The sequence below is a fragment of the Pseudochaenichthys georgianus genome, chromosome 15, assembly GCF_902827115.2.
Source record: "Pseudochaenichthys georgianus chromosome 15, fPseGeo1.2, whole genome shotgun sequence".
Lineage (NCBI taxonomy): Eukaryota > Metazoa > Chordata > Actinopteri > Perciformes > Channichthyidae > Pseudochaenichthys > Pseudochaenichthys georgianus.
The window spans coordinates 15,057,363-15,084,204 of NC_047517.1; the positions used below are offsets into that span (position 1 = coordinate 15,057,363).

At 40.7% G+C, this 26,842-nt stretch overlaps 1 protein-coding gene across 1 annotated transcript in view; it reads right to left on the bottom strand.

Moving 5' to 3' along the window:
* The window catches only part of cdh23 (cadherin-related 23), a 243,773-nt gene that overhangs the window by 157,937 nt on the left and 58,994 nt on the right, over positions 1 to 26,842 (bottom strand). Inside the window, exons 4-6 of the mRNA XM_034100803.1 lie at positions 23,325 to 23,467; positions 23,025 to 23,072; positions 22,542 to 22,634 (exon numbers count right to left, since the gene is read on the bottom strand). Coding sequence (XP_033956694.1) covers positions 22,542 to 22,634; positions 23,025 to 23,072; positions 23,325 to 23,467 — 284 coding nt within the window. The remainder of the gene's footprint in view (positions 1 to 22,541; positions 22,635 to 23,024; positions 23,073 to 23,324; positions 23,468 to 26,842) is intronic.

The window sequence follows — 26,842 nt, forward strand, 5'->3', positions numbered from 1 at the left end:
GCCAAGCAATGAAAAACAGTTTTGAAAAATCCTGTCGGGATGATGTCGAGGCTACAGAAGGAGGATTTCAGATGTTGGATAATGTCTTCCAGGTCTTTAGCATTTATCAGACGGAATTATGACATGGTGTCTGAATTGATTTTAGGTGGACACAGGGACAGTACATTTGCTAATGCTGTACCTGATGCAGAGGCACTGACTGCCTGTCTAATTTGCATGATTTTGTCAGTGAAGAAGGAGGCAAAATCATTGCAGGCCCTGGTGGATAGAAATTCTCAGGCTATCGACACTGGGGGGTCTGTTAGTCTGTTGACGGTAGCAAACAAGGCACGTGAGTTGTTTTTATTTTTGGTAATGATGTCAGAGAAGAAAGACTGTCGTGCCTTTTTTATTTCCTGATTATAGAAACCGAGTTTCTCTTTATATATTTCCAAGTGAACCTGGAGATTGGTTTTTCTCCACCTGCGTTCAGCTTTTCTGCACTCAGTTTTTGCTGTTCCCACAGCAAAAAGTTATTGAAGTAGCCTAGCTGAAAAACACACATTTCTACCAGTGATATAAAATGACATTGTCCAAGGGCAGTACAAGCCCGCTGAAAAATTGTCTTCTAATCACTAGTTTTTGGTATACACTTACAATGTAATAATTGACAAACGCTGTTTAGATGATGTCTCACCACATAACTAGATCTGAAAGAAGTTTATCAATCAACCAACTAATTAACTGACCAATGATTAACTAATCCACTGTCTAAAATACTATCCTTACACCCTGCTATCAGAAGACTTAAACATCCTGGAAAGTTCTGCTGCATCTTTCAGTTAATTTATTGAAAATAAAGCGGGAAAAACTCATTCTTTGGAATGCCATTTCTGCTATGTTAAGTCAACTTGACCTTTTGTTCTACCTGTTAAAGGCCATGTCCGACTGACTTTTGAGCACAATGCTCTGCTCTTATTTTGTCAGAAATGTTAAAGACATGGTGATTTTTGCAGGGGCAGCGCCCAGGCTTCGGCCCCCTGCTGCTCACAGCTCCAGAGGTCCAGCTGCTCGCTACAATAGAGCCATGATTACACCTACACAGCTCGCAGGGTTCTCAGTTCCTCCCCGGCTGTCTGCTCTCCGCTTCCAACCCAGCAGGCATGTGATTGTACCAGCGTCACTCACCCTTTCACTGCCTGCCTCTCATAACCTATGGCCCTCTGTCACTGCCTCCCACATGTAGCGCCTTCTCACACTGCGGCTGGCTTTATTCTGACCTAAAATATGTGAGGGAATGTATTGCCAATCAGATGAAAGGGAAGCTATATAATTAAGTGAGCGCTAATTAAAGTAAAAATATATAAACTAGAAAGACTTTATACATGTGTTACCAGCTACTTGAACTTGGTGATTTAGATCTAACGGGTAAAACAAACTTTGACTACAGCTTCACTTTTGGCCAGTGGCAAATTTAATGGTAATGGTACTGTAGACTGTGAGTGCCAAAACACTCCATGTTGTCTAGATACAATAAACAGCAAGCAACACAAATTAGGTAAAGAAATAGCATTTCACTTTGCCTTATGAAATGTATGGTCTGCTTAGTTTTATGTGGTGCCTTGTTGTGTGTTATTGCTTACATGTCCCTTTAAAAGCTAAGATACATTTTGACCAGACTTCATTATGATATACATATTGTGGTGTTAAAACCAGTGGCGGCTGGTGGAAAAATATTTTTGGTGGGGCTGTTGATATAGTGAGTAAGAATTTTTTTTTTGGGAGAAATGACCCCTTAAATTAGGACTTCTGGTGATGTAATGGCGCGTTTCCAGTGCAGCGCGGAGCTCGTTTTAAGCGTGCCGAGCCGTGCGGGGCCCGTTTTTGGTTGCGTTTCCACTTGGCCTAGTACCGGCTAGCGGGTCCTAATTCACAGTTATTCTGGCCCCATAAAATCGTGGTTCTAGGGCCAGGAACAACCAGGCTGAGTCGGGCTGAGTATGCTAAACTAGAGAGAGAATCGCTGGCAAGGGGGCTACAACTACAGATGAACATATTTTACCGTGATTTAATTGTAATACATGTTTCAAAATGATGCCGACGTAACAACATACTGATACCGGTTAGTAAAAACCATGAATTAACGCTTTGACAAGTCTGCAGACAGACGGCAGGCGAAAAACCCTTTTAAAATGCGTGTTTTCTAAATGGAGCTTGGCTAAGCTAACGTTATATATGCTCCGACCGTCCACACTCACAACAACGGCCTACAGACATAAATAAACCAGTGACTGTATTCTCCATGACACAGACAGTCTGTGGTTTGTACTTGTTTAACTTTTGTCTAGTTTCTGAATAGATCGTATCTGTCCCCGGCTGTTTGAAGAGCAAGCATGGGAAACAAAAGACAGCATTTACCTGTTTGCATCCAGCTAGCCATGCCTTTCTGGTGTACCAGCTACGTGATAAGCCTCGTTGAGACGTTTGCAACGTGCTGGTTGCTGCTGTTTGGCTCGGGGGCTCCTTGCACGGCGCCCGGTATTGATAAACTAATGCCACGGGCAAGGCCAGGCAGGAAACGTGTGACTTATCAGTAACTTTAGACATCGTAACACAATTTTAAACGAGATTTTATTGTAGATTATACATTTTACTGATACCAATTGTATAATATTTACCTTGTTCATTGAAAATTAAAATATAAAATATATATATTTAAAAAAAAAAAAATTAAATACATTTTTTTTAAATTTCATTATTTTTGTTTGTATATGGGAAGAGGTGGGGCGGCGCCCATATGGGCCGGCCGCCACTGGTTAAAACTATATAAATGGACTAAACTGCTTATCTTAAAGTGGTTGTTTCCTTAAGAAGTCATTTGTTAAATAATTTAGACTACATTTAAGTATTTTAAGTAAGTATAGTTTTCCTTTTAGAGCAACAATCCTTAGTACTACACAAGTTACTAAACAGTGAGTACAAAACTGAATATGTCAATATACAGTTTATATGTTTGTGATAGTGATCTCTTAACAAATCACTATCACACACATCACACAATTACCCAAGTATATAGTATATAGGTGAGGTCAGGGCGACAGTAATGATTTCACACTGTGCAGCTTTGATAGAGAAGCTGAAGCAGGTGATTCACGAGAACCCTTAAATTAATCATAGAGGTGACACACAAAGCCATATATCACATTTGAAATTAGCTTATCAATAATTCACTCGTATTGAAACAAGACTAAGTGTCCTTCAGCTGCAAGTTCTCCAACAGTAAGTGGGGGAAAATTATACAAAAATGATTTATACTCTGCTGAAAAAAAAAGCTAGAGTGCGGTTCAGCTTCCTTTGAAATAAACATGCATCTAGTATGTATCGAAATTATGTTTGTGAACTGTGTTAACAATATGATAAAGCACATTATCCCAAATATTGCTCACAGTACAATGGCTTTGGGACATGCCAGAGATGCTGATGCCAAACAGACCTCCCCTGCAGAACTGTGTGTACCATGCCAAGCTTACCAACATATCTAAACAGCTTAAGTACTTGTATTTGGAGACAGGCTTGTGGTTTAACATTGAGTATTTTCTGGACCAGACATTTCTCTGGTAAAAATGAGCCCTCAGGCCAAAGGGGTGTAGTAAACATTTGAAATCATGAAGCAATAACATCCACACACCAATAAGACTGCCTTTCTGGTGGAAAAACTGGAGTCTGTCATTATAATTCCACTCATGGCAACCGTTTCTTTAAAGCCCATGCTGTCCCGGTGGTCCAGAGCTGCAGTCCTCTTGCATGTACCTGGGATATCGCGCTGGACACTGTGCTTGGGGTTGAGGTGGAGGTATGAAACCCATCTCATAAAGCCCTTCAATCTTTGAAGCCCCAGTGGTAAAGCCTAGGTGGCTGATGCCATCATTGCAGCCTGAGTGTTGAATTGTATCTTGACCTCAGTTTGAGGTAAGAGACAGTCTGCCTGAGTGACAACAAGCAATCTGCTGATAGCTGTGCCTATCAGTAGTTTAACTCCAATGGAATGATGCAGCCTTGGAAGAGAGATTGCTCTGAAGCTTTATTTTGAAACTGAGGGATAGCAGCTGTGCAAGCTCTCATTGTGTTTTGTACAAGAATTTGGAAAGATAAGACTGTCTATGGTCAAAACTCCAGCAGCTTGAACAAAATACAATTCTGGGTAAAGAAAGCGCTGCAAATGGAGGTCAATTAATAAACCTTGTAGACAGACAGAAATAGAAGAAACACCTTGCTATTGCACGCCATTATGTAAATCAAGTGAAGATCCCTGGATTTTGATCAGTCCCTGATAGTACATTCTCAAACAACCTTATCAAGTCTACAGCCAAAATGAATGCAATTTTAAAAAGAACAGAGAGAGTGTTCTGAGGGAAATGGCATGTTGATAATGTTGCAACTGTTGCAATGAAAGGCACTGCTACTTGTAAACTGTCTCGTCCCCACATGAAGACTAGTCTCACTTAATGCAAAACTAAAAAGGTGTGTCAGAGCAATCGGCATCAATTAGACAAAGGAATCAAATTTGCAAAAGGTTTAAAGAGGCTTTATCCTTGTTATTTTCTAATCTAGAGCACATTTCTGTTCAATAAGATTATGTTCATAGGATATTTCTTGACTTCACCAGCTGATAAGGATTTGTATTGCTGTGATTCTTCTGTGTCAGGCTTGTGAGTGCCTCTCTGTGTCTGTGTTTGTGACAGCCTTGGGGAATCCAGTGGGGGCATTAGTCACAAAAAGCCAGCCAGTTCTCTACACTTCCATTTTGCTTTTCTTTTTTCCCCTCCCATCTAAGAATTTCTTAAAGGCAGTGAGATTGAAAAAGGCTGATCTGTAATGGAGTGAAGTGCCCAGCCTTTAAAGAGACTATAATAGCCACTACAAATGAGAGTAAGTGATCGCAGGTTGGAACCATCCGTATTTCCAATCTGATGTCCGTGTGTTTCATTCTGTAGCTTTTTTATTGGATTATGATTGGTCTTGTCAGAAAATCAATTTCTCCACTGACTGGATTGGCAATATTGTTTATGCCACACTCAGATGCCATTCATTTCTCTTTCCCTTTTCTAACAGCAGTTAGACTGTTCCTGGAAATTCACTTGACCACCTGTACCCAATGACTTTCTGTTAAACTGGTCATGAAAACATAATTCAATACATAATATGGAGTAAGTCTTTGTGTACAGTACAGAAACTAATGGCGAAAATATCTTAAATTATAAACTCCTTTCATTCCAGCTTGCTCGTGCACTGCTGTCCACTCTGGGGCCAGGCCGAGCGATGGGCCATTTTCTGGAGAAGCACTCAGACGAACAAAATGATTCCACACCAACAGACAGGGAGAGGGTCCACTTTTCCAAGGCAAGGACAGCCTATCAATTGGTGTGTGTTTGTGTGTGCGCGCTTGTGTGTGTATTCATTATGTCATGTGTTCCTGTTCTCAGATTTAGCACTTTTTGTTAAGAGTGGCAATTTTGTGTGGTTCTCGCACTAAACTCATTTAGTATTACTTAAAGGTGGGGTAGGTACGTTTGAGAAACCGGCTCGAGATACACTTTTTGTTGTATTCCATGGAATGCTCTTAACATCCCGATAGCAATGAATATCTTCAGTGCTTTGACAAAAAATCCATACAAAAATGTCATCTGTGGAAGCCGTAGCACTGTAAAAAGCACGACCAATCATCTGAGCCGGCCTGGCTAAAATATCTGGATGGCCTACCTGCCTGTCAGCCTTCCATCGGGGCACAAACTTATCTTGTGCCTCATTGGTCATGTGCGCGTTCGTGTGTGTGTTGGAGGAGGGGCTCTGTAAGGAAGTGGCAGATTTTTTCCGGCTGTGTATTTTCAAATTCTAGCGCACTCAAGCTGGTTTCTCCAAAATTACCTACCATACCTTTAAGATACAATTAGGATTTAGGACAGGGTGAGGGTCGTAGTGAGGGTTAAAGTGGGGAGTTGGTAGATGGGGAATCAATGTAACCAAGTGATAAAGAAGTGTGTTTGTGTGTATTGACAGGGCCCTTTATCAGTAGAGAAAAGAAGAAAACTTGATCTTGATCTGTGTTCTCTGTCAAATAACTGTGCCCTGCGCTGACTGCTTTCACAGCCAGTGCTGTTTGTTTTAATGTAAAGGTAAAAGAGAGAGGCAGATGGGTTGATCCCAAGGGAAGGGTGCAAGGACGGGACACATCCAGGAGTCATGCATCCCCTCTATCTGATCTCCTCCATCTTAATGGAGAATACAAAAGGTGGAATAAAACAATTTATTTCAATTTATATTTAAAAGTGCCGTGTTTAGCTATGTAAGAATTGGCGTCTTCTTGTTCAGGGTCTTAAACCTACCACAGAATACTTATATTACAAAACAGTAAAGAAACAGACTTAACAATACAATTAAAACATAAAAAGAAAGAGTAATGGGTTGGTATAATTCATACAGTATGTCTTCAAGCCAATTGAGTGATTACAACATTGTATATATTGAATACCTAACTAGCAAGCTAACGGGGCTAAGAGTGATAACAGTGTTAACCTGTTACCCAGAGGGTGGCAATTACGTGGAATGCGTAATGCGTGGAGTGTGTAGAAGCGCACACACGGAGGGAGCATGACTTCATTCTCTGTTCAGGTAGACATTATTCCACTTCAAATATTCACTGCAGTAGTTTTGCTGCTATATTAATATTTGTATTTTTGTAAAAAAAAACTTTACGGTTAAAATGATTAATGTATCAAATGTAACTGTAAAGCAGCATGTTGAGTGATACGCAGCACTGGCAATGACATGTTGTACTGTTTTGTCTTACAAGACGTACATTACTACCACTGCTCTGGTCTTACTCACGAAGCTCAAGCGCCGTATTATAGGATTGAGAGTCATAAACCCCCTAATCTGACTTTGTCAAATCGTTCAGGAATTCAATCTGGTTAGGGCTCTACATTGCAAGCATTTCCCTCGTGAGCAAAGACAAATGTTTTGAGAGCACTGATGCGGATTTTCTATAGTTCTGCCTCTTTTGGTAGAAAAGCTCAGTGCTAAAAGCATCAGATGGAAGCTTCTCAATTCTAGCCAGAGCTGGTGATATTCATTTATTTAGTCTTTTCTTCAAGACTGCCTTTTAATCCCAAAAAACAAAGTAGGATTCATAGCAAAGAAAGCTGAGTAGGATTCATAGGTATTCATATGCATAGTGGACTGTTTAAACATCTACATCTATATTCTCATTATGAATCGTATGACCCTCGAGGAAATGTTCATATTGAAACAAAATAAAGAAAATGAACTACCTGATGAAAAAAGGTAAAGCATATTTGCTTTTCCTTCTACAGCATCTCTTGTTCTCATATATATTATTCCCGTTCTTCATCACTTTTTTCTTTTTGAGAAGTCATTTTTTAAAATAGAATTACATGCAAATTAGAGTGGAGCTGATTATCATATAAACGTCTGTTGCCTAGAGGGGCAAGACATTCTAGCTTTATTTATTTATTTAGTCATATTTCACACACAGTTCCCATAAAACTCTGACTTTAATCAGTCCACACTTTCTTTTAAAGACATAGGGGACTAAGGGACTGGTTGAAGCGATGCGTGTGTTTGAGTTTGTAGGTTTCTTTTCTTGAGTGTGTGTGCACGCGACCAGAAGCAGAGGTAAAGGCAGAGGGCTCAACCTGCAGCATCCATACACCTGCACAGCTTTATTAGCATGTTAAGTGGTTAAGTGCATTGCTCAATTAGTCGGCTGCTTCTTGTTCTTGGTCATAATCGTTTACTATTTAGAGGCAGGGCTCTCGACTATCTTTTTTCCCCATCCTCCCGGAACCGTCCCGAAATACAATCTAAGCCGTCCCGAAATTAATGTGGACCGTCCCGAATTTAAAATGTTAGTTTTTCTACATTATTATTTTGTCAAACAGAGAACATGGTGTAGTCCAAACGATAGCTGGGGATTCTGGGTAGTGTAGTGACTTCTGCCATCCTTTACTCATAAAAAACATTTGTTTCTCCGAATCGAAGGGGAAAAATACAAAAGCATTGCACACAATTTAAACCAATCAATGTTGTGTAATTAACAAGGATAATCTGGTGTTTTTTAGTCGATGAGTAGTGCAGATATCACTGTAAAATCAATCGACAGTAAGAGGAATACTTACTTCCGGGTGTACAATTCTCCGTTATCCAATGGGAATGGACGCTCACATTGCCTTTAAGGGCAGCCGACACAAACGAATGCCGTGCTTTCATGAGCGTCAAATCCCGCCGCAGATGGGAATACATTGCAATCAGTTGAAAGCTATTTGCGTCCTTTTATGACGCTGAAGGAGCCTAGGAGCGTCACAATTGGACGCCACGGACACTGACCAAACGTCGCTCCTGGACGCTTAGGGAGTGAGAGTGTGTTGGTATTTCGTGGGTTTCTAAATGTTTTGTGTGTTTATGTTGACAAGGAGGTTTAATGTGCTACACAAAACGTGCAGTCGGTTTCATTTTCATCGCCGTTTGTAGTAGAGTTAGCAGGGTATTTTTATTAAATTCGTCCCAAATTTTTTTTTTATCCTCCCCGACACTATTTTCTTCGGCCCCGGGACGACGGGATGTCCTTAAGCTCGAGCCCTGTGGCAATCACCTGTGAAGGTACACATCTGAAACGGCATCACAAAGCTTTATAATCCAATACTGTACGTAGGGCTGGAGAGGCTTTTTAATGGAAGCACCGTTATGTTTGCAGTCACTCACCAGTGCAAGTGGTCTGAATTGAATTCACTGGGAGTGAGGGGAACATTGTTCAGGCAATTACCCGGAACTAACACAGAGGGGAGAGATAAAGTGAAGCGGTGGGGAGAGATTTCGACAAAGACAAAGTGGAGACTCTGAGAAACACACAAAAACAAAAGGAAAATTGCTTCCATTTCAACTACTGTAACCTGTAAGGCCCCAGAAGTGTTGGCTGACACAAGGTCAAGATTACCCAGATGCCAAAAAGAGACCATGATCTACATTTCCATTTTATGAGACATTAATGATGTCTTATGGTGGCCACAGAAAGAAATGTTGAAACCACCAGTCTATTCAGTTTGCATATTCACATCGTGTCTCCAAAAGTTTCCTCAATGTGCTCTGGTCTCCCCTGGTCACGGAAACTCCAGTATCTACATTTATATTTCCTTTTTTTTCAAATGAAGTTCTGACAACAGCATTGATCTGATTCACTCTTTTGAGCAACTTAGTACTGTATAATTGTTCAGCAATTGGCACAGAAAGATGACGTTTCCATTTCTCAATTATACCTAAATAGCTGTGGTTGGCTCAATATTTGATCAATTTCAATTGCTGAAAAGAAACTGAAGATGTAGTCAGCAATTCTGGGACCTGGAGCCAGGCTAGACTTCTCTCAGAGTCCAATATTTAGAGGTTAGATGTACAGTTTTAGGTGCCATAAGATGATTGTCACGGTAAAAATAAATCTGTCCATGAAAATGACAGACATATAAACACTAAGATGACTCGCACAATACCCACAAGTCAAAAAACAATAATGACAACACACCATGTTGCCCAAGTTGCTGTTGAGACCGCCTCATCTCAGCAACATCACATGGGATTCAATGTACTCTGCTGTTTTTCAATAGATACACTGCTCTCTTTCTTCCACTGTCTCTCTTTCCCTCCTCCTTGTATCCTTGTATTTCAAGCCTTTTGTGTGTTTTCACTATATTGTCAACTCTGTTTCCCTGAATCTCTCCGTTTGGCTGTCTGATCCTTTACAGCAGGTACACTGCCCACTTTATCAACATCTCCTTCTATCTGTAGCCTCTGGCACAGGGTATTGTGAGGGCAGTTTGGGCTCCACCTTCCACAAGCCATAATGTCTCAGGTTTCTCTCCGCAGACACACAGTACAAAGATACATGCTTCCCATCCAATGCATTATTCAAAGACTTCATGCAATCGCAGGCCTATCTGAGTACACAGTGTATATCCAGGCTGTGTTGCTTCTGCACTATGACCCCAGGCATCTTTCATTTCCCATGCATTATTCCAGTGCTTTAAGAATGCCAGTAGTTCTCCCCAAAAGACACTGGGAATGAGTGTGTCTGTGTGTTTAAACGTATCTATCCCATCTCTTACTTTCAGCGGGGACCATACAAACAGAACATTTAAATGCCTCCATCTGCTTATCAGCTAAGGAACACTTGAAGTACTGAGGTGTTTGATGAGCAAAGTAAAACAGAAAACTGAAATAAGCATTAGCATGCAGGCTTTTTTGTTTTTAACAACTGTAAGAGAAAGAAATAAGAAGAGGTAGTAGGCAGACACATAAGCCTGATGATGAGCAATAACTGTTAAAAAATTCTTATTTTGATAAAAAAATAACAATATCCCAACATTGTTTGAATAGGCTTCAGAAAGTATTACTTGAGATAATCTAAGTTAATGACACCTCAGCTGAAATACTATGATTCGAAAACAGAATAAACTGCCATGCCAGTCAAATATATTTGTCCAACACATTTGCCTCCTCCTTACTGAACTAAACTGGACTACAATAATGAAAGGAAATCAACTAATTATCACTGCTTACAATGATGTCTTCATGTCATTATTGATGAGAGCCAATTACTATTGTATGTGCAAATCTTGAAAGATATCTTTTCAAAGTCTATGTTTTTCTGGTATGTGAATGAATGAATGTGTTGTTGCTAATTTTATGGGAAATGTCCATAACTTTATAGTTGGTATAAGTGTTCTAGTTTAATTATGGTGAATATGAAGAATAAGAGATAAGTGTTGTCATATTTTGGAAGTATGCCAGTAAACACGGCACCCAACTTGTGCGCAATCCACTCGTTGATGGTACTGAATAGAACTGAACATTCATGTACAGGAAGACAAACATATCCCAACAGCCAGGGAGCACATGCAGAGAAAGCACCTGGTCCGTTTGCAATCACTTCATGTAGCTCTGCAGCAGAAAGGAGTGGGGACAGAGAGACAAGAAAGCAACAACAAGTACTGCATGTAGGAATATGACGGATATGGTCAAGACAGAAACCTCTGCACTCTCAGTCTAACTGTACCCAAGGTTTACAATGCTGAGGCTGAGAGCATATTTTATGATGATAGATCTCTAAAAAACTCTAACAGCCCCAATGACACTAATGCAGAATGGCAACATGTCTAATCATCTCCTGTATAAAGTGATCATTATATGGAAATTGGTACTTCCTACAACAAAAGCAAATATCACAACTTGTTATTTCCATCCTTTCATTCCCCTTGCATTTCTCTCTTTATCTCAATTAGTAGAATGTCACGTTGTCAGATTCAATTACATTGTGGTGATGAGACATGACACCAGTTATGGAGTACTCAACAAGAAAAGTGTGGAGAGTTGTCTGTGTCTTCAAATGTCTGAATATTCGCTCATGCAAAAACATCTCAAGAGCCTTTTATGGAGTCATTTGTAGCAACTGCTGAATTTTCTCCTAACGTTTGTTTTAGCAGCAGCTTTTAGCTGCCTTACACTTTTCTCATAATCTAGCTGAATTACCATCCAATAGCCTCTCTCCTGCCACAATCTCTCCTATTAGTGTTACGGCTGTCACGTCTCAATTTCCTTTCTTCCCTTGCTTCCTCCTTCTTTCTCGTCTCCCCCTTTAAACCTACCTTTTCTATAAGCCAGGTCTTTGGGGGGCACAGAGAGAGGACTTGAAGTTAGGGGGAGAGGAGCGGTTGAGTGCACAACTCAATTATACATCAAAGCACTTATGTCGGGGACACCACGGAAGGGGGAGCCAAGAAGGAGGTGGAGAGGAAGAGGGTGGAGGAAAGAGGGGGTTTCACTAGGAGGGGTGAGGAGGGACTTTGGTGACAGTCGCTGGTATCAAAGTTAGTCTGTGACTACAGGAAAAAAAGGCCATGCTTACTTGAGCGAAATACATTTTGACTTGTCTGTTTCCTTCTGACAGTCTGACTCACAGAAAGCAAATGAACATCTATGTCAGTATTCAAACCAAAGATGTTTCTAATCAGCAATATTGTTTTACACTTTCTCACGTGTAGATCCAGCAACATGCCTGATGTGGATAGCAACAACGGCTAGAAGGTATTGATGATGCCGTCACTGGTATTATCTACTTAGTTCTTATAGACAGTTATATTTAAGGCATAATGCATGTTAATCTTTATTTATTTTTGTTTATCTTATGATACTTCTCGGCTGTAATATTTACGACACAAACTGGAATATAATTAATATATAAAAGAATATCCAACAAAGCAAAGCTCAAGGCAGGGTTTGTGAGCTCCACAATTCTTTTCCCATTATACTCAAATGGGCAATAATAGCAAACATCTCCTAAATGACATTGTAAAATGATAAAGATGACACCTCTATTATTGACAGTTTGTGGATACACTCACCACCCTATTGCAAATTATTTAAAAAAACCGAGATTATATTCCTCCCAAAGCAAATGGTTGGTCACAGTCAAGCTACTATTCACAATATATACCCATAACTCAAATGTCTTAATGTTAGAAAACCTTTTGTCTGAGTTCATTATTTAGATTCTGTCAGGGTTCGCTAATGTAAACATTATAATTAAAGTCATTCTGAAACTGTTACACACTATATTCCGATAAAATACCTTCACACAGCCACGGTAAGATAGTGTACGGTGAAGGAAAACACAAGGTACATTTAGTCCAAATCAAACAAAGCCCTGAAGCAATTTTGTCAGAAGACATATCATTCAAAACGGTAGCAGTATAATGTATATTTGAAAATGTCTTCTGTTCAAAGATTCAGTAGAAAATCCTAGAGAGAAAACAACACTGAAACCCCTACTAGCTGCCACTATGGAGCTGGGCCATATGGTGCATTTTTAATATATGGTGAATTGCCTTTCTAGCCTCACCTGAAGTGGGCCTAAAATGTCAAATGTGATGGAGGTGCTATACAAATAAAACCTGCACCGTCCCTTGGAATTAAAATGTGTAAGGGGGAAGCTCTTTTTGCATTTGCCTGTGTTAAAGTAGTAGATATAGACCGCACTAACGGAAAAGTGTCAACAACATGAAGGGTTAAACCTCTGGGGGAAATTATTCACTAGAATATCTTCCGGGGAATCATATTGTTAGAAAGACCGATCAAGACCCAAACAAGACACTAATGGAACCATCAGACTGACTTAAATGACAACCTGAAAATGCAGCAGACATTTGAAAATGACGGGCTGTTATTTGAATCTTAAACATCTGTTTGTCACCTTAATTATTTTTGATGGGTGTTTGTTGTAGTTGTCATGTATGCCTGCTGAAATATAACAAAACCTAGGCTCTGAGGTGTAAATTAAACAGTGTGAATGCGGTGGCAAAAAAAGCCAATGCTGTAAACTTTATTTAAAATAACATTTGTTGAAACATGCACTTTATCCTGACAGGTGTAAACGAGATGGATGATCTGTGAACAACTCATGTTGCTCTTTTTGGCCTCAGTGATATTTGAGCAAAAGAAACAACCAATCAGAGCTGAGGAGTCTCTATCACAGTTTCAAATGCTGCCCGTGAACTCTGAGCAAACTTTCAAAGTAGGAAGCATTGATCAAAAATGAATCAAAATTCTGCTACTGCATTATTTCTATAGAAGAGAGTCCATGGTGTGATTCAAGTTGATCATATTTGACTTTATGGAAGCTGTACTGTATCTACAGTATAGCTCACTGTTCAACAAAAGAAGGGCAACTGTTGGTAGCAAAAGTACTTCTTTAGTATTCCTATTCCTGTCTTCTCTGAATGCATTATTTTCCTTTAATGCCTTTCTCCCTTCCATCTCAATTGTTGAAGTGACAGGCAAAATAGATTTGAGCAAATTGGAAAGGCTATAAAGCTCTATTAAGGAACATCTAGCCACGGTCTGAGGAACAGTGAGGGGGGTAAACAGACACATGTGGAGGGGAGTGCATATTGAGAGGAACACAGGGGGAAATAATCTTGGAGGAATTTGTATAATGCCAAAATTGAACCCTGGTGAGGTTGAAGGCAAAGCCTGTATCTGAACCATTTTTCCCCACACGTCAATTTCTTTCTTCTTTTATCAGCATAATGATTCCATACACATCGCATAAAGTGATGAGAGTTCGCAATCTGTCTTTCTCTCTGTGTCCCACATCGCCATACACACAATCACACACGCTGCTGCACAATATGGAGTGTCTGACAAGATGCACAACTGTCTTGGATGTTAGCAAAACCGTGTCAGAATTCGCAATCCTGCCAAGGAGATGGTGGGAGAGCGCCAAAGGCGGGGTGGGGATGGAAGGGTGGGTCCCACACACTTGAAAGAAAAGGAGAAGGGGAACGACAGGTTGATTTATTCAAAGAGTGAGGAGTGGGTGAATCAAACTTTAATGGCTTTTGGGAGTGCAAGCCGTTCTCTCTCTCTCCCTTCAATCTTGCCCCTCTCACACAGCGTTTCCTTGTGTGCTCCCCCCTTACTTCTCCCTCTCCCCCTATCTGTCTCTCAGAAATACACTTTTCTGTGGTCACTCACAGACACGAGCCTTGTTTTTTTTTTTTGACAGACAAATCTGCGCCCATCTCTGCGTGGCACGCAAATCAAGGTGCTCTTCATGCTCAGTGGGTAAAGTAAAGTAAATGACAGAAAGATAAAGAGAGGAAGAGGAGGTGATTTACCTTCACAAGTGGCAGCATACGTGATGCCCAGGCAGTATTTGTTGCGTTAACCCCTAGACTGGAAAGGAAAAGTGTTCTACAGGCACGGCGTCCTCTCTGACAACTCACTTAAGCAACCACTTGCCCTGAAAGGCTTACTGAAGTCCACAAATGAATCATGTTTGATGGAAGTGACTGACTGCACTCACTCCTGTAAGATTGAACCCGGTATATAGTAGACATCTATAGTCAATATCTGCAGATGGAGAATTACACCCCAACACACACACAACAAGTAAATCAATGAAATGCAAAAACTGAAATGAAAGGACTCTTTCTGCATGAAGTATGTGAGCAAACAGCTGGTACAACATCCTGGACCTGAACAAAAAATAAGCTAGCCATATGTAATGTGTTGAATAAAAAATGGAGAAGTTGGTGTACGATTTACATTAGTTTGTGGAGGACGATCATTTGCTGTAGTCTAATCAGTGCTGTCAGACATAATCATACAGACAGATGGAGAAAGATCTACTGTTTCAACACTTCTTAAAACACTTTATTTTTAACTGTATTTGTGATGTAAGGAACAGCTTCATATATGCCATGGAAAATGTCTGCTTAGAGTTATTTTAAGTTAGAAATGGAGCCTAATGTGAGTACAAAATGGACTGATTCCCATTTAACCTTCTCACTTTATCAATTTTTTTCCTCTTTCTCCCTAAATCCCTCCCTATGGGGCTCAGGGTCTTAGTGTCAGGCAGAATTCTCTTTGAGGCCTGCGCCTGTCAACCAGCCACCACTCAGCTCAGTAACCACTGGATTCAATTACACTACAGGGGAGACCAGGAGAGATGATACTGAAATCATTATGGCCTAAATCCAACTTCTTAGAGGCAGTGTGTGTGTGTGTGTGTGTGTGTGTGTGTGTGTGTGTGTGGTGTGTGTGTGTGTGTGTGTGTGTGTGTGTGTGTGTGTGTGTGTGTGTGTGTGTGTGTGTGTGTGTGTGTGTGTGTGTGTGTGTGTGTGTGTGTGTGAGTGTGTGTGTGTGTGTGTGTGCCATAAAGATGTTGTTCCTTTTTGGTTTGTGTGCATTCCGTGTGGAAGATAAATGTGCAGAAGGTAAATCCCGAATATTTTATGACCGTAATTTCTAAATAAATGTATTTCACTACCAATAAGACTCGTTTTTTTCCCCCAGAGAACCTTGCAACTGCAACAACCTTAGTCATCAAAATACTGTAGTGGCTGCTGTAGAGCTGAAATATCTGTTTGTAATACGGTAAACAAATTACTTTTCGGTGCTGTAACCTGCTGAGATAGCCTACAGGCCACAAGGCGATAAAAGATTAGGGATTGAATTAAAGCATTCAGAAGTGGAAAGAAGGCAAAGAAGAAAAGGGAAGGAAGCAGATTTATCCATGTTCTACCTGACAGCGACAGAGGGCACATCAAAGAACAGATGTCTCTGTTTTGCTGCCAGAGCCCACATCAAGCACTAAGCAGCTCATTCACAGGCGTAATAGGAGCTCTCAAACACCCTCTGCCAATATTATCTAAAATATGAGTGCTTGTGTGTTTAGTGCATGAAATGATATCATGCTATGCATCTCATATTTGTTTTGAGAAAGTAGCAGCCCAAAGTTGGGTGTGAAATGATGCTGGTTTGAATGAATTCCTTCTACAGACATGGTGCCTTTATACAGTCACCAACGGGAGCAAACGCGCTACAACGGCCCAACACATTTCTATGAGGAGAAACTTGCTGCAGTTAAAAGAATTATGCAAATAAAAAAACACACATTTTCCAAGATGCAAATGAAGAAACATCTCCACAAACTTGACAACATATGGACAGTATTTAGAAAAAATAAACCAATTGGCGCAGCGTTAACTAAAAGCGCTGCATAAACAAAACGGCGCAAATACAATATGGTGAAAAAAAGTAAACACTGCCAGGAGCTCAAAACGCAACGGAAAGGGGACATTCAAAGGTGATGCACTCAGCTGGGACATGGAGCGTTTAGGGATTATAAAGTTGGCCAACAGTCACTGGAAACTTACTGGAAAGTATGTTTCATTGGCTAATTTCAACAATGTGATCGCAAGAGTCCTTCTGATATTATTGCAGATCTGCTAGCCAGCTGATGTAGCTAGCCTAGTCATTTCAAATCTCCTGACAAAACACTGCAAATGATGAAATCCACCAACTGAGTTGGTCTATGTTGTCGAAATGCAGCACATGTGTTGTCAAGTTGGTGAATATACTTTATTATTTCCTCATTTGCATGTTAGCACCTATTTTCTAAACTTACAATGATCCAGCTGATACAATTCACCCACTATTTAAATATGTAGAAGAAAATAAAATAAAAGAGAGGGGACTTGGAGCCAGATTAAGAAACAAATAACTTTGGGTTTCTGATTACATTTCCTGCTTCTGTTCTGAATTCTTCAGAATTGTATTTCTTACAAAAAAAACTAAATACAATTTATTTTATGTATCATCCCAGACTGAAGGGGCTTTTCTTTCCTCAGGTTTGTGACTTCCCCTGAGGGGTTCCACCCTGGGCAGCCCTCCTCTATAAGATGGGCTGTAGGTCATCAGAGCTTACTGTAGGTTAGAGAGGCACATTGAGATATGGCAGATAGAAAACAGAGGCTGAGGAGGGATTTGCTAACCTGCCTGACATACCTGAGAGACAGTAAACCGATAAAGTTTGGATATCTATCACCCGGAGCCTCCTGCCTGTCTGCCAATGCATTTATTCCATCTATGTGCCGCATTACAGCGCTGGTCTGAAGTCAGCTTTACAATCTTGTGTGCATCATTACTGTGTTATCAAAGGCAGGATTCCACTGCACTGCGTATCTACTGTAGGCAGAGAGGAAGGGGAATATTGGCGAGGGGAAGAAAAACAGATGGCATTTAAAAATTGTGAAAAGCTATTAGTTGAGGAACAAACCGAAACGTATACCCTGCTAAGACCATGAGAAAACAGAGATATGTTAGAGATAACATCTATGGACCATGACTAAATACATGCAAACTGAATGTGTATAATCCGGGAGAATGTATTTGGTGTATATGTATTCGTGCAAGACATTTAAGGCAAAATAAATGGCAGAAAAAGAGAAGAAAAGGAATAGCCTACAAGTGACGAAAAGAACAAGAGAAAACTGAGATTGTGGTCGCACACGGGCCAAACTTAGATATTGTAAGTGCTGGCATTTCATATTATCATGGTGGCGCTGACAGAGAGCGGCTCCCAGTGGGGGGTGTGAGGGTCAGACAGCTGGGGGGAGGTATGTTTGTGAGAGTTTTTGGGGAGTGATGCAGCCACGGAAGGTCCCACAGATGCTCAGAGCAAGACTCCACGGACTCCAAACCAAAAACATTTGAAAAATGTTGAAATGTTGATATAGAAGACTACCTGTCGTAGGTATGTCGTAGGCTCTCTCCATCATCTCATGCAATAATGGATTTGGGTTGTGGCCCATCTGCTGTTGTATCTAAACATTATTTGGGGGGGATAGTCTACGCTCCTTGAATGCAGTGTCTCTGCTGCTGGCTGCCTGAGTGTGGATGCTGTAAATCTGGCCAGCTCATTAGCGCTGACAGAGGGAATGCTAGCAGCCCACCTGCTCCCCTTCACCCTCTTTATGGCTCTACAAATTAAAACGACATTTACACACACTCTCCTCCCGCTCTCCCTACTGCGCCGCTCACCTTGCCACTCACATTGCTTCATCTGCTCACTGCCGAGCTGCGTCAGGCTCTCCTTGATATATCTCCCCCCGTAAAGGCTCTTCTTTTTCAACAGCCTTACTAAAGCCCTATGAGTTGTTTCTGTCCATCTGTTTGTTTGATTCCACCATTTGAAAGCTTTCTGTCGTCAATCCTCTTATACTTTAACTACTCTGCCATCCTTCACCACCATCATCCGTTCCTGTCTTTTTCTCTGTGTGCTAAAGTTCATCAGCACTATATCGTGGTGCTGATTGTACTCTAACCTCCAGTAACTCTGGCAAGTCCAGTGAGTGACAGCGTGATGGAGTGATGCCGCAGCATGTTTGCTTTGCCTGCTAGAGGTCAGTTAGGATCACAGCGGTAATGAGGCCATACAAATGCAGGGGACAAAAGCTGTGGGGGAACAGGACCAGGTGGAGTATGAGGTAGAGCAGGGGTGTCAAACTCAAGGCCCGGGGGCCACATTCGGCCCGCGACTTCATTTTATGTGGCCCCACAAGAGCTTACAAAGAATATAATATGTTTATTATACGGTTACATGCTACAGAAGCACGTTGCCCATAAACTACATGTCCCACAATGCATCTCAAATATGACTTTTTTTCTCAGAATTTGCCTTTTTTTCTTCAAAATATGCATTTTTTCATAGAATTCCTTTTTCTCAGAATTAGATTTTTATTTCAAAATGTCACTTCTATTTCTTTTTTCTCCAGAATTTGGTTTTTCTTTTTAAATCATTTTGGGACATACACACTGAAAAGACTTGCAATTATTTGCCCTAGACTTCTTCCAATGCAGAGGCAATGATGTAATATAATATATTATTTTATATATATGATATATTTATATATGTATTTTTATATAGTTTTAAAGTTACAACCGGCCCTTTGAGTGCAACCATAATGCTGATGTGGCCCGCGATGAAATTGAGTTTGACACCCCTGAGGTAGAGGAAGGGGAAACAAGGTAGGATGAGGAAGAAGACTCCTACAATCACATTGTTCTTAAAACATTGCATAAACATTGTTCCCTAAATGAAGATCTCTCTGTGTACGAGGTTGGGCTTTGTTGCTGCATTGTTATTGCAACACAAAGACATAAACATATAAATGAATTTTATGTGTCTCATTTATCAAGAAAGGCACACTGACAACTAAGTTGATTGAGATTTGTGATAAAACACATTCCACCTGCATTAGTCTCACTCTGTGCTCACACACACAAGGTTGGCATATTGTATTTGGACTGTTACTGTCTTATTGTTACAGGCTTCAGCTATCTTCAGTGGAGACCCATGTGGGTAAATTAGACTGTGTGTCTCATATTTGAACGTGTCTGAATTGTATTACCACAACCCATTGCCGTAAAATAAAAAGAGTACTGGACTGAGATGAACAGCAACTCATTGAGTGGTGCAATTAGTGACGACAGAGGGTCGAACACAGCTCTGTTCCATGGCTTTCCGGAGGCTAACTTGAAGCCTATTGTTTCCAGAGCTTGGAACGTCAGCATGCGGACTGTTAGAGTCCCACACAACTGAGCAGTGCATGGAATTGCCTGAGAGAGCCTTCAGTGCATGGTGGGTGGTCTAAACAGCCCCGTCTTAACAGCCTTTCTTTCTCCCATTTATTTGCCTGACTTTGTGGATCGGAAAAGAGGAAAAGCCTGTGGCTTTGAAGATTTGGTGAAGACTCAGAAAGGAGTATGTGCTCAATACAAACACAACAATAAATGTGGATGTGTGTGTTTTTGTGCGTGGATTTCAGCCCCTGTTTGAAGTCCTCCACTCCACTCTGGCAATTACTTCCATCAAGGATTAGATGAGGGAGAGGGCAAAGAGGAGAGAGAAAGATGGCGAGGAGTGAGAGCTGAGAAGAGAGGCAGCAGATTCAGAGAGAGGAAGGAGAAATGCAGAGGAGAAAAGAGATTGAGGTCTGCACTGCAGAGTGTTTGTCTTTGCTATACAAGGAGGCTATGAACACTCTCTAAACATGAGCTATAAGACAACTCCTCAAATACTGGGAAGATCACAGGTCCAGAAAACGCTGCTATTTCAGGGCTCCACAAAGCACTATGGATTTTCCGTGATCACCATGAGTTGTGGACGTTTACAATACGTTTAAGACATGTTTTCTATCGCCAAGTAAACCATTGTTGGTCAAAGCACATAAGATAAACTAACCATCCAAATAACTTATAAACAAGAGATGATATGTGTACAGTCCTACACATCAGCAGTGATTCTCAAATGGGGGTAAGCGGACCCCTGGGGGTACGTTGAGGTACTGCAGGGGGTACGTGAGATAAAAAAAAAAGGTTAATTAAAAAAATACCATGCATGATTACAAAAATAATCATTGTACAATAAATGAAATAGAAAACAAAATGTTATATTAAATATTTCTAGAACCACCAAGGGTTCAAGATCCGTTCTTGTGCTTTTCTGGTGCTTAACTAGTTCTTCTCTGTGGGGGTTCAAACCCAACTGCAGTCAGCATGTCGTTGTGTCCCTGGGCAAGACACTTCACCCCAAATTGCTCCTGTTGGGATTGTCCACAGTATTGAGTATGTAAGTCGCTTTGGATAAAAGCGTCTAACAAGTAACATGTACAGTAATGTAATGTAAGCGTATTGGTTCTTGCCGGGCAGCCGAGTGGGGCCAGCTAAGAACCAGGTTTCGGTACTGAGAGCCGGCTGCACTGCAGTAGAAACAGGAAGAACCAGAGCTCAATCAGGCTCTAGCCCGGAACCACGCTGAGCGGAAAGCCAGTTGCAATATTATATTATAACTAGGGCTGTCAGTCGATTAAAATATTTAATCGCATGATTGTCCATAGTTAATCGTGATTAATCGCACATTAATCGCACATTGTTGATCTGTTCTAAATGTACCTTAGAGGAATATTTTTCAAGTTTTTAATGGACAAATATGCTTTATGCTAATGTTTATTATCATTTGAACAATGACAAATATTCTCATTAATATAACAACAACCTCTGAACATTACACATATAATTATAACAAATAGACATTGAAATGGAATCGTGGTTTAAACGTAGCTGCACTACAGCAGGGAACATGGACAACGGAGAAAAAAAGAGAGCCAAAATTGAGCCAACAAAATGTTGTCAATATCAGGAGGCGTATGCTTTGATGGGATTCACGTCAACAAAGGGCAACCCGCCCCAGGCATTGTGTTTTTTCTGTGGGGAGAAACTAGCCACCACAGTGGATTTTAATATAATATTTGTGTATTGTATTTGATAGTTTTTGCATAATAAATCATTTTGTTCATTGGTTTGTTAAACATATATTACTTAAAAATCAGTTTACATTTTTTTTTCTCATGCATAAAGATGAAAATATCCCTAGTTTGTTGTAATTCATGCATGAAGGAGTTAATAAGTCACACACTGATGGAACATTACTATATTGTAATTATATATATATATATATATATATATATATAGGCTTTTTCTATAAAAAAAATGTTCAGGGTCGGTCAGGGGGTACTTGGCTGAGAAAATGTTTCAAAGGGAGTACATTACTGAAAAAAGTTTGAGAAGCACTCTACTACACATGATACATTTTCCGTTCAGTTGTATGCAGGAAGAGTTGCATCTCGACCTCTAATCAACACATTTTTGTAACACAAAGGGCTGTACCAGAGGTTTTTTAATTAGGCTGTTGGTGTCTGTCAACCCTCAATTTGAGGAACAAAAGTGTGTGTGTGTGTGTGTGTGTGTGTGTGTGTGTGTGTGTGTGTGTGTGTGTGTGTGTGTGTGTGTGTGTGTGTGTGTGTGGGTGTGTGTGTGTGTGTGTGTGTGTGTGTGTGGTGTGTGTGTGTGTGTGTGTGTGTGTGTGTGTGTGTGTGTGTGTGTGTGTGTGTGTGTGTGTGTGTGTGTGTGAAAGAAAGAAAGAAAGTTGCAGCATTTGTCTCTGCTACGTGCAGAAATACTGGGTATATTATAAGAATATTATTGAGTCAAATATATATTGAATTCAAAAAAGCTGTGTCGCATGGAATTGTTGAGGATTTGGTACAGCATTACCTTGGACACCTTAAGTTAACATAACTTTCTGTCAGCCTTACCTCGGGGATGTGGACGGTGTACGGCTGCCCATGGAAGACTGGTGCGTTATCGTTCACGTCTCCAATCTGAATGTTTACTGTGTCTTTGACCACCTGAGGGAGGAAACATGTTGGTTAAACAGTTTCCAAATGTTCCTCTATAGGTGAGGATGACAGCAGTCACTGAAAACGTGCACGAAAGCCATGCCAAGCCAAGAATCCGAGTAAAAGAAAACAGGAAAAGTGTGTGATAGGTTACCCGCGGGGGAGAGTAGGTTGAACGTCAGTATGTTTCAGTAAGTAAACTGTGTTGCGTTAGACAGGTGTCACAATGATTACATGTGGGAAAGAGAGAAATATGTGTGTGAATGAAAGCAAGTGCCTGAAAGGAAAGACGCGTTGAGGGAGACGGTCTCTATGTGACATTGGGTCAGGCTATTTGCAGGTGTCAGGGTGTGACGGGAGGTGTCATAACTGTGATCACAGAGCAAATCTGTCTCTTACCTCCTGAATGTCACTCACGGAGAATTCCACCTGCATCTCTGACTTGCTCTAGTGGAGACAGAGACAGACATCAGCATAAACATTGCATGGACATGTAGTGCAAGAAAGCAGCACAGAAAAGAAGAAAGATTCTTCTTTCTGAACTCAAAACCCTTTCTTTTCCATCCCTGCTCAGGAGTATTGCACTTCTCACTGCTCTTTCATCATTTGATCATTTACCTTCCATCTCCTTTTTCCCAAACTTGTCCTTTTTTGTGAATAATGCTTTGGTCATTTGTGCGTGTGCTGTGGTGGTCTTACCTCTCGGTCGAGCTGCTGTCGAAGCCAGACCACACCAGTCACACTGTTCACAGAGAAATACCGCATGGCCTCTTCTCCTGAAACACCGTACACAAGAGGTTCCCCCTCCGGATCCGAGGCCTTCAGCTGGGTCACCGAGGAACCTGCAGGACAGGGTCAGAGGTCATACTGGGTCTAAGGCCAGAGTGTGAACACGTGGTTTTCAAATGATGATGTGACCTTGTATTCACTAAAGAGCGAATATGCAAAAACATTTATATTCAGTTGTTTCCATTGACAACCAATACTTTTACTGAGCCACATTAACGGATGTTACATGTCATTGATGCATTTGTATTGAATGAAACATTATTGTTAGGTGTCTTTAGGCGTTTCACATTTACGTGTCTGAAAATGACCCAGTATATGCACACTAAGAAAACAAGCACGGGTAAAGCAAGCTAAGGATACATTGCATGGAAACACACACAGCACATACAAAGACACGCCTGAGCAAGGGTAGTGGAGAAAAGGGTATTTAATTGGAGCTGCAGAGGTTCTCCAGCTTCATTCGTCTCAGCCACAAGAGTTCAGACAGGCCCGCTAATCAAGCCTGGAGGTGGAGCGCCATTCGGCTGGCTAACCCTCCATGCTGTACGGATGTTCAAGAAGGGCAAGGCGGAGAATAGGAGGGGCATGGAGGACAGCATGGAGACCCCCGACCCAGAAGGACAAGCCTCATTACTGTCCAGGGTGAAACTGCTTGGTCAGGGCATCATAATGGGCTGAAGGGGAGGGTGTACTGATATCAGTCACACATAATGGACTCCAGTGGATATGGATATGAATTATATTCTCCTTTGACTCACTGAAAACATACATGTACACAAAATGTACACCTGCTTAAAGCTAGAACACATTTACAAGAACATCCAAGTAGAAAAATGGAAATGGAGGGTTCAAATGAAATCCTGTTGAATTGCATTACACAGTAGGTCACACACAGTGAAATGTAGGCCCAATTCCAAACCACACCCTACCCACTCCCCGTTTGTGATGGAGTGAACTCCGTCTGTAGTCACACTCGCAGCTTAATGAAGCTCCCTCCTTTCAGGTGGAGGGTGTAAATACAGCGGCAAGCTTTGTGACCAACTCCCCTCTCTCCGGCAGAAACAGGAAATCCCAAAACTTTTCGTAACAACGGTTTCAAATCAGCATCTCTTGGAGTAAAGATAACAATAAATAAACTCCAAAAATCTATCAAGGCATTTCTTTTTTGTCAACATGTTTTTGTTATAAGATCTGATGTTTATAAGCTGCTTGTAAGGTTTCAGCGTTAGAGTCTGTGAGCTTATTGTTTTGTGTTTATTCTGGTGGCCTTGCAGTTTTATTTTGATGTTGACTCTGTCCTCTCGTTTCAGGTGTCATCACTTCCTGTGGTGGTGTGTCACTTGTCAGCTTGATAGTGATCTCCTGTTCTGAATTGTTTGCACCTGTGCCTCATTAACTGTTGTGTATATGTAGCCCTGTTTTCCTGTTGTCTTTTGTCGGTTCGTCTTGTCTCAACACTAAGTCCATGTCGGTATTTCCTCGTGTAACTTTGAGCAACCTAGTCGAACCTAGTGAACTTTTGAGTGTCCTCCTAGTAGATCCTAAATACCTTTTTACTTTGAGAAATCTTTTGTATATTAAAAGATAGTTTTGAAGTCAAGAAAGAATCGTGCATCTGAGTTCTTGAGAGTCCTTCATGTCACTGCTTAGTTATTGCAACAGTCCCTGTAAATACACAACACTTTTACAGTTGTCTTCTAGACTAAACATGAGTAAATTATCCTAAGTAAAGATAACTATGAAGTTGTTAACATATGTATGTAAATATTAACCTGTTAAGCCCTGAGCCTGTTTTTCAGGTCTCAGGCTCGAAAATCACATTCCAAGAACACTATAGCTTCACTTCTAAAAGGGGAAAATTAATAATCTTTTTTCTCAAAGCAATGATACACATGTGAGTTGGATGTAGAAGAGTCAGAATCAATATAGATGTTTTTATTTTAAATTAAATTCAGATTGAACATAGTTGTAGCGGCCAAAATCGTATACAACTAAAACAAATAACTTAACAGCCGCTGAGGCACTAGTTAGCGGATCTTACGCAGGGCAATGATCCAGGTCCAGACAAGATTCTCCGTTGTGCATTTATTATGATCCAATATCATTGAGAATGAACAGGTTTCTTATGGTTGGTTCCTTTAAGCCTTTCCTATGGCTTTCCTTTCTTGTGGTTGGAAAAACCCTGGTAAAAAACCGTTTGCCTACTAGTGCTCTGGCTCCCACAACCCACCTGTCTCCAATATATACAATTACACCAGGTGCTCTAATCACCCAGTGCCCAAAACATGCAGCCAAAATAAAAGCATAGAAACTACTTTAACTTATGACGCTAATTAAGAATACATATAAATAAATGATAATAATAAACACTATAAACAGCAAGAAAATAAATGTTAAACTATTAAATAATATAAAGAGATATATAGCTCCAACAATAGTAAAACATTTTAAATGATAGTTTCCGTCCAAAGAAAACCCCTTACTTATAGTGAAAACCACCCTTGAATGATGGGATAGTGGACAAAAAGCTTTAGGAATATATATTAATATATATACATATATTAAGTACCCTGTATCAAGATCTATGCAACAAAAAAACAAAAAAAAACACCTCTGGGGTCATTCGGGTGTATTTGCCATATCTCTGGAACCCATTGGTCTATTTTGGTGATTGACACCTCTTTTGAAGCGTTAGAGCCAATCGAATATACACAGTACCATTGAGGAGTGAGAGTGATGCGCACGCAGTTTGCCCAAACCGAAAGCTATGTTACGCTCTGAAAACTGAAAACTAGGCTTATTGCCATAAATATTACGATGGATTATCAGTAATCATTTCAAAGTGACAGAGACATTGGACTAACCTTCAGCAGCGTGTATATGCGTTTTAATGCCATTGAACACAACTTTTGATCAGAACAACAGCAAAGGTAAGACATATTTGCCGTTTTGGCCCAGTGAAGTGAAGTTGTGTGTTGTCTTTGCCAGCAGTTGTTTTGATCGCTCAGCGATGATACGTATAGGGATGTCCTCATCACCTTTTTTTGCTCCCGATCCGATTCCGATCATTTGATTTTGACAATCTGCCAATACCGATTTTTCCCGATCCGATCTTTATGCAATGCATTAAGAGAAAAAAAAGGTAACAGATAACGGCTGGTCATCCAACGCGATGAATTCAGCTATCTTGGCTGTTATTGTGTTGGCCTTTTCACTGTTCTGGGGCAGTTTCTCTTTCCTTTTAAAAGTCTCTGAAAGTGTCGGTTGTTTCAGTGCCGTTCCCTGAGTGGCCGCTGTGTACTCGTCGTGTTGGTGTTGGTTTCTCAGGTAGCGTATTAGATTGGTCGTGTTGAACGTAGCTCTGTTCTTTCCACCACGCGGAACCTCTGCCTCGCAAACATTGCATTTGGCTGTTACACTGCCTTCGC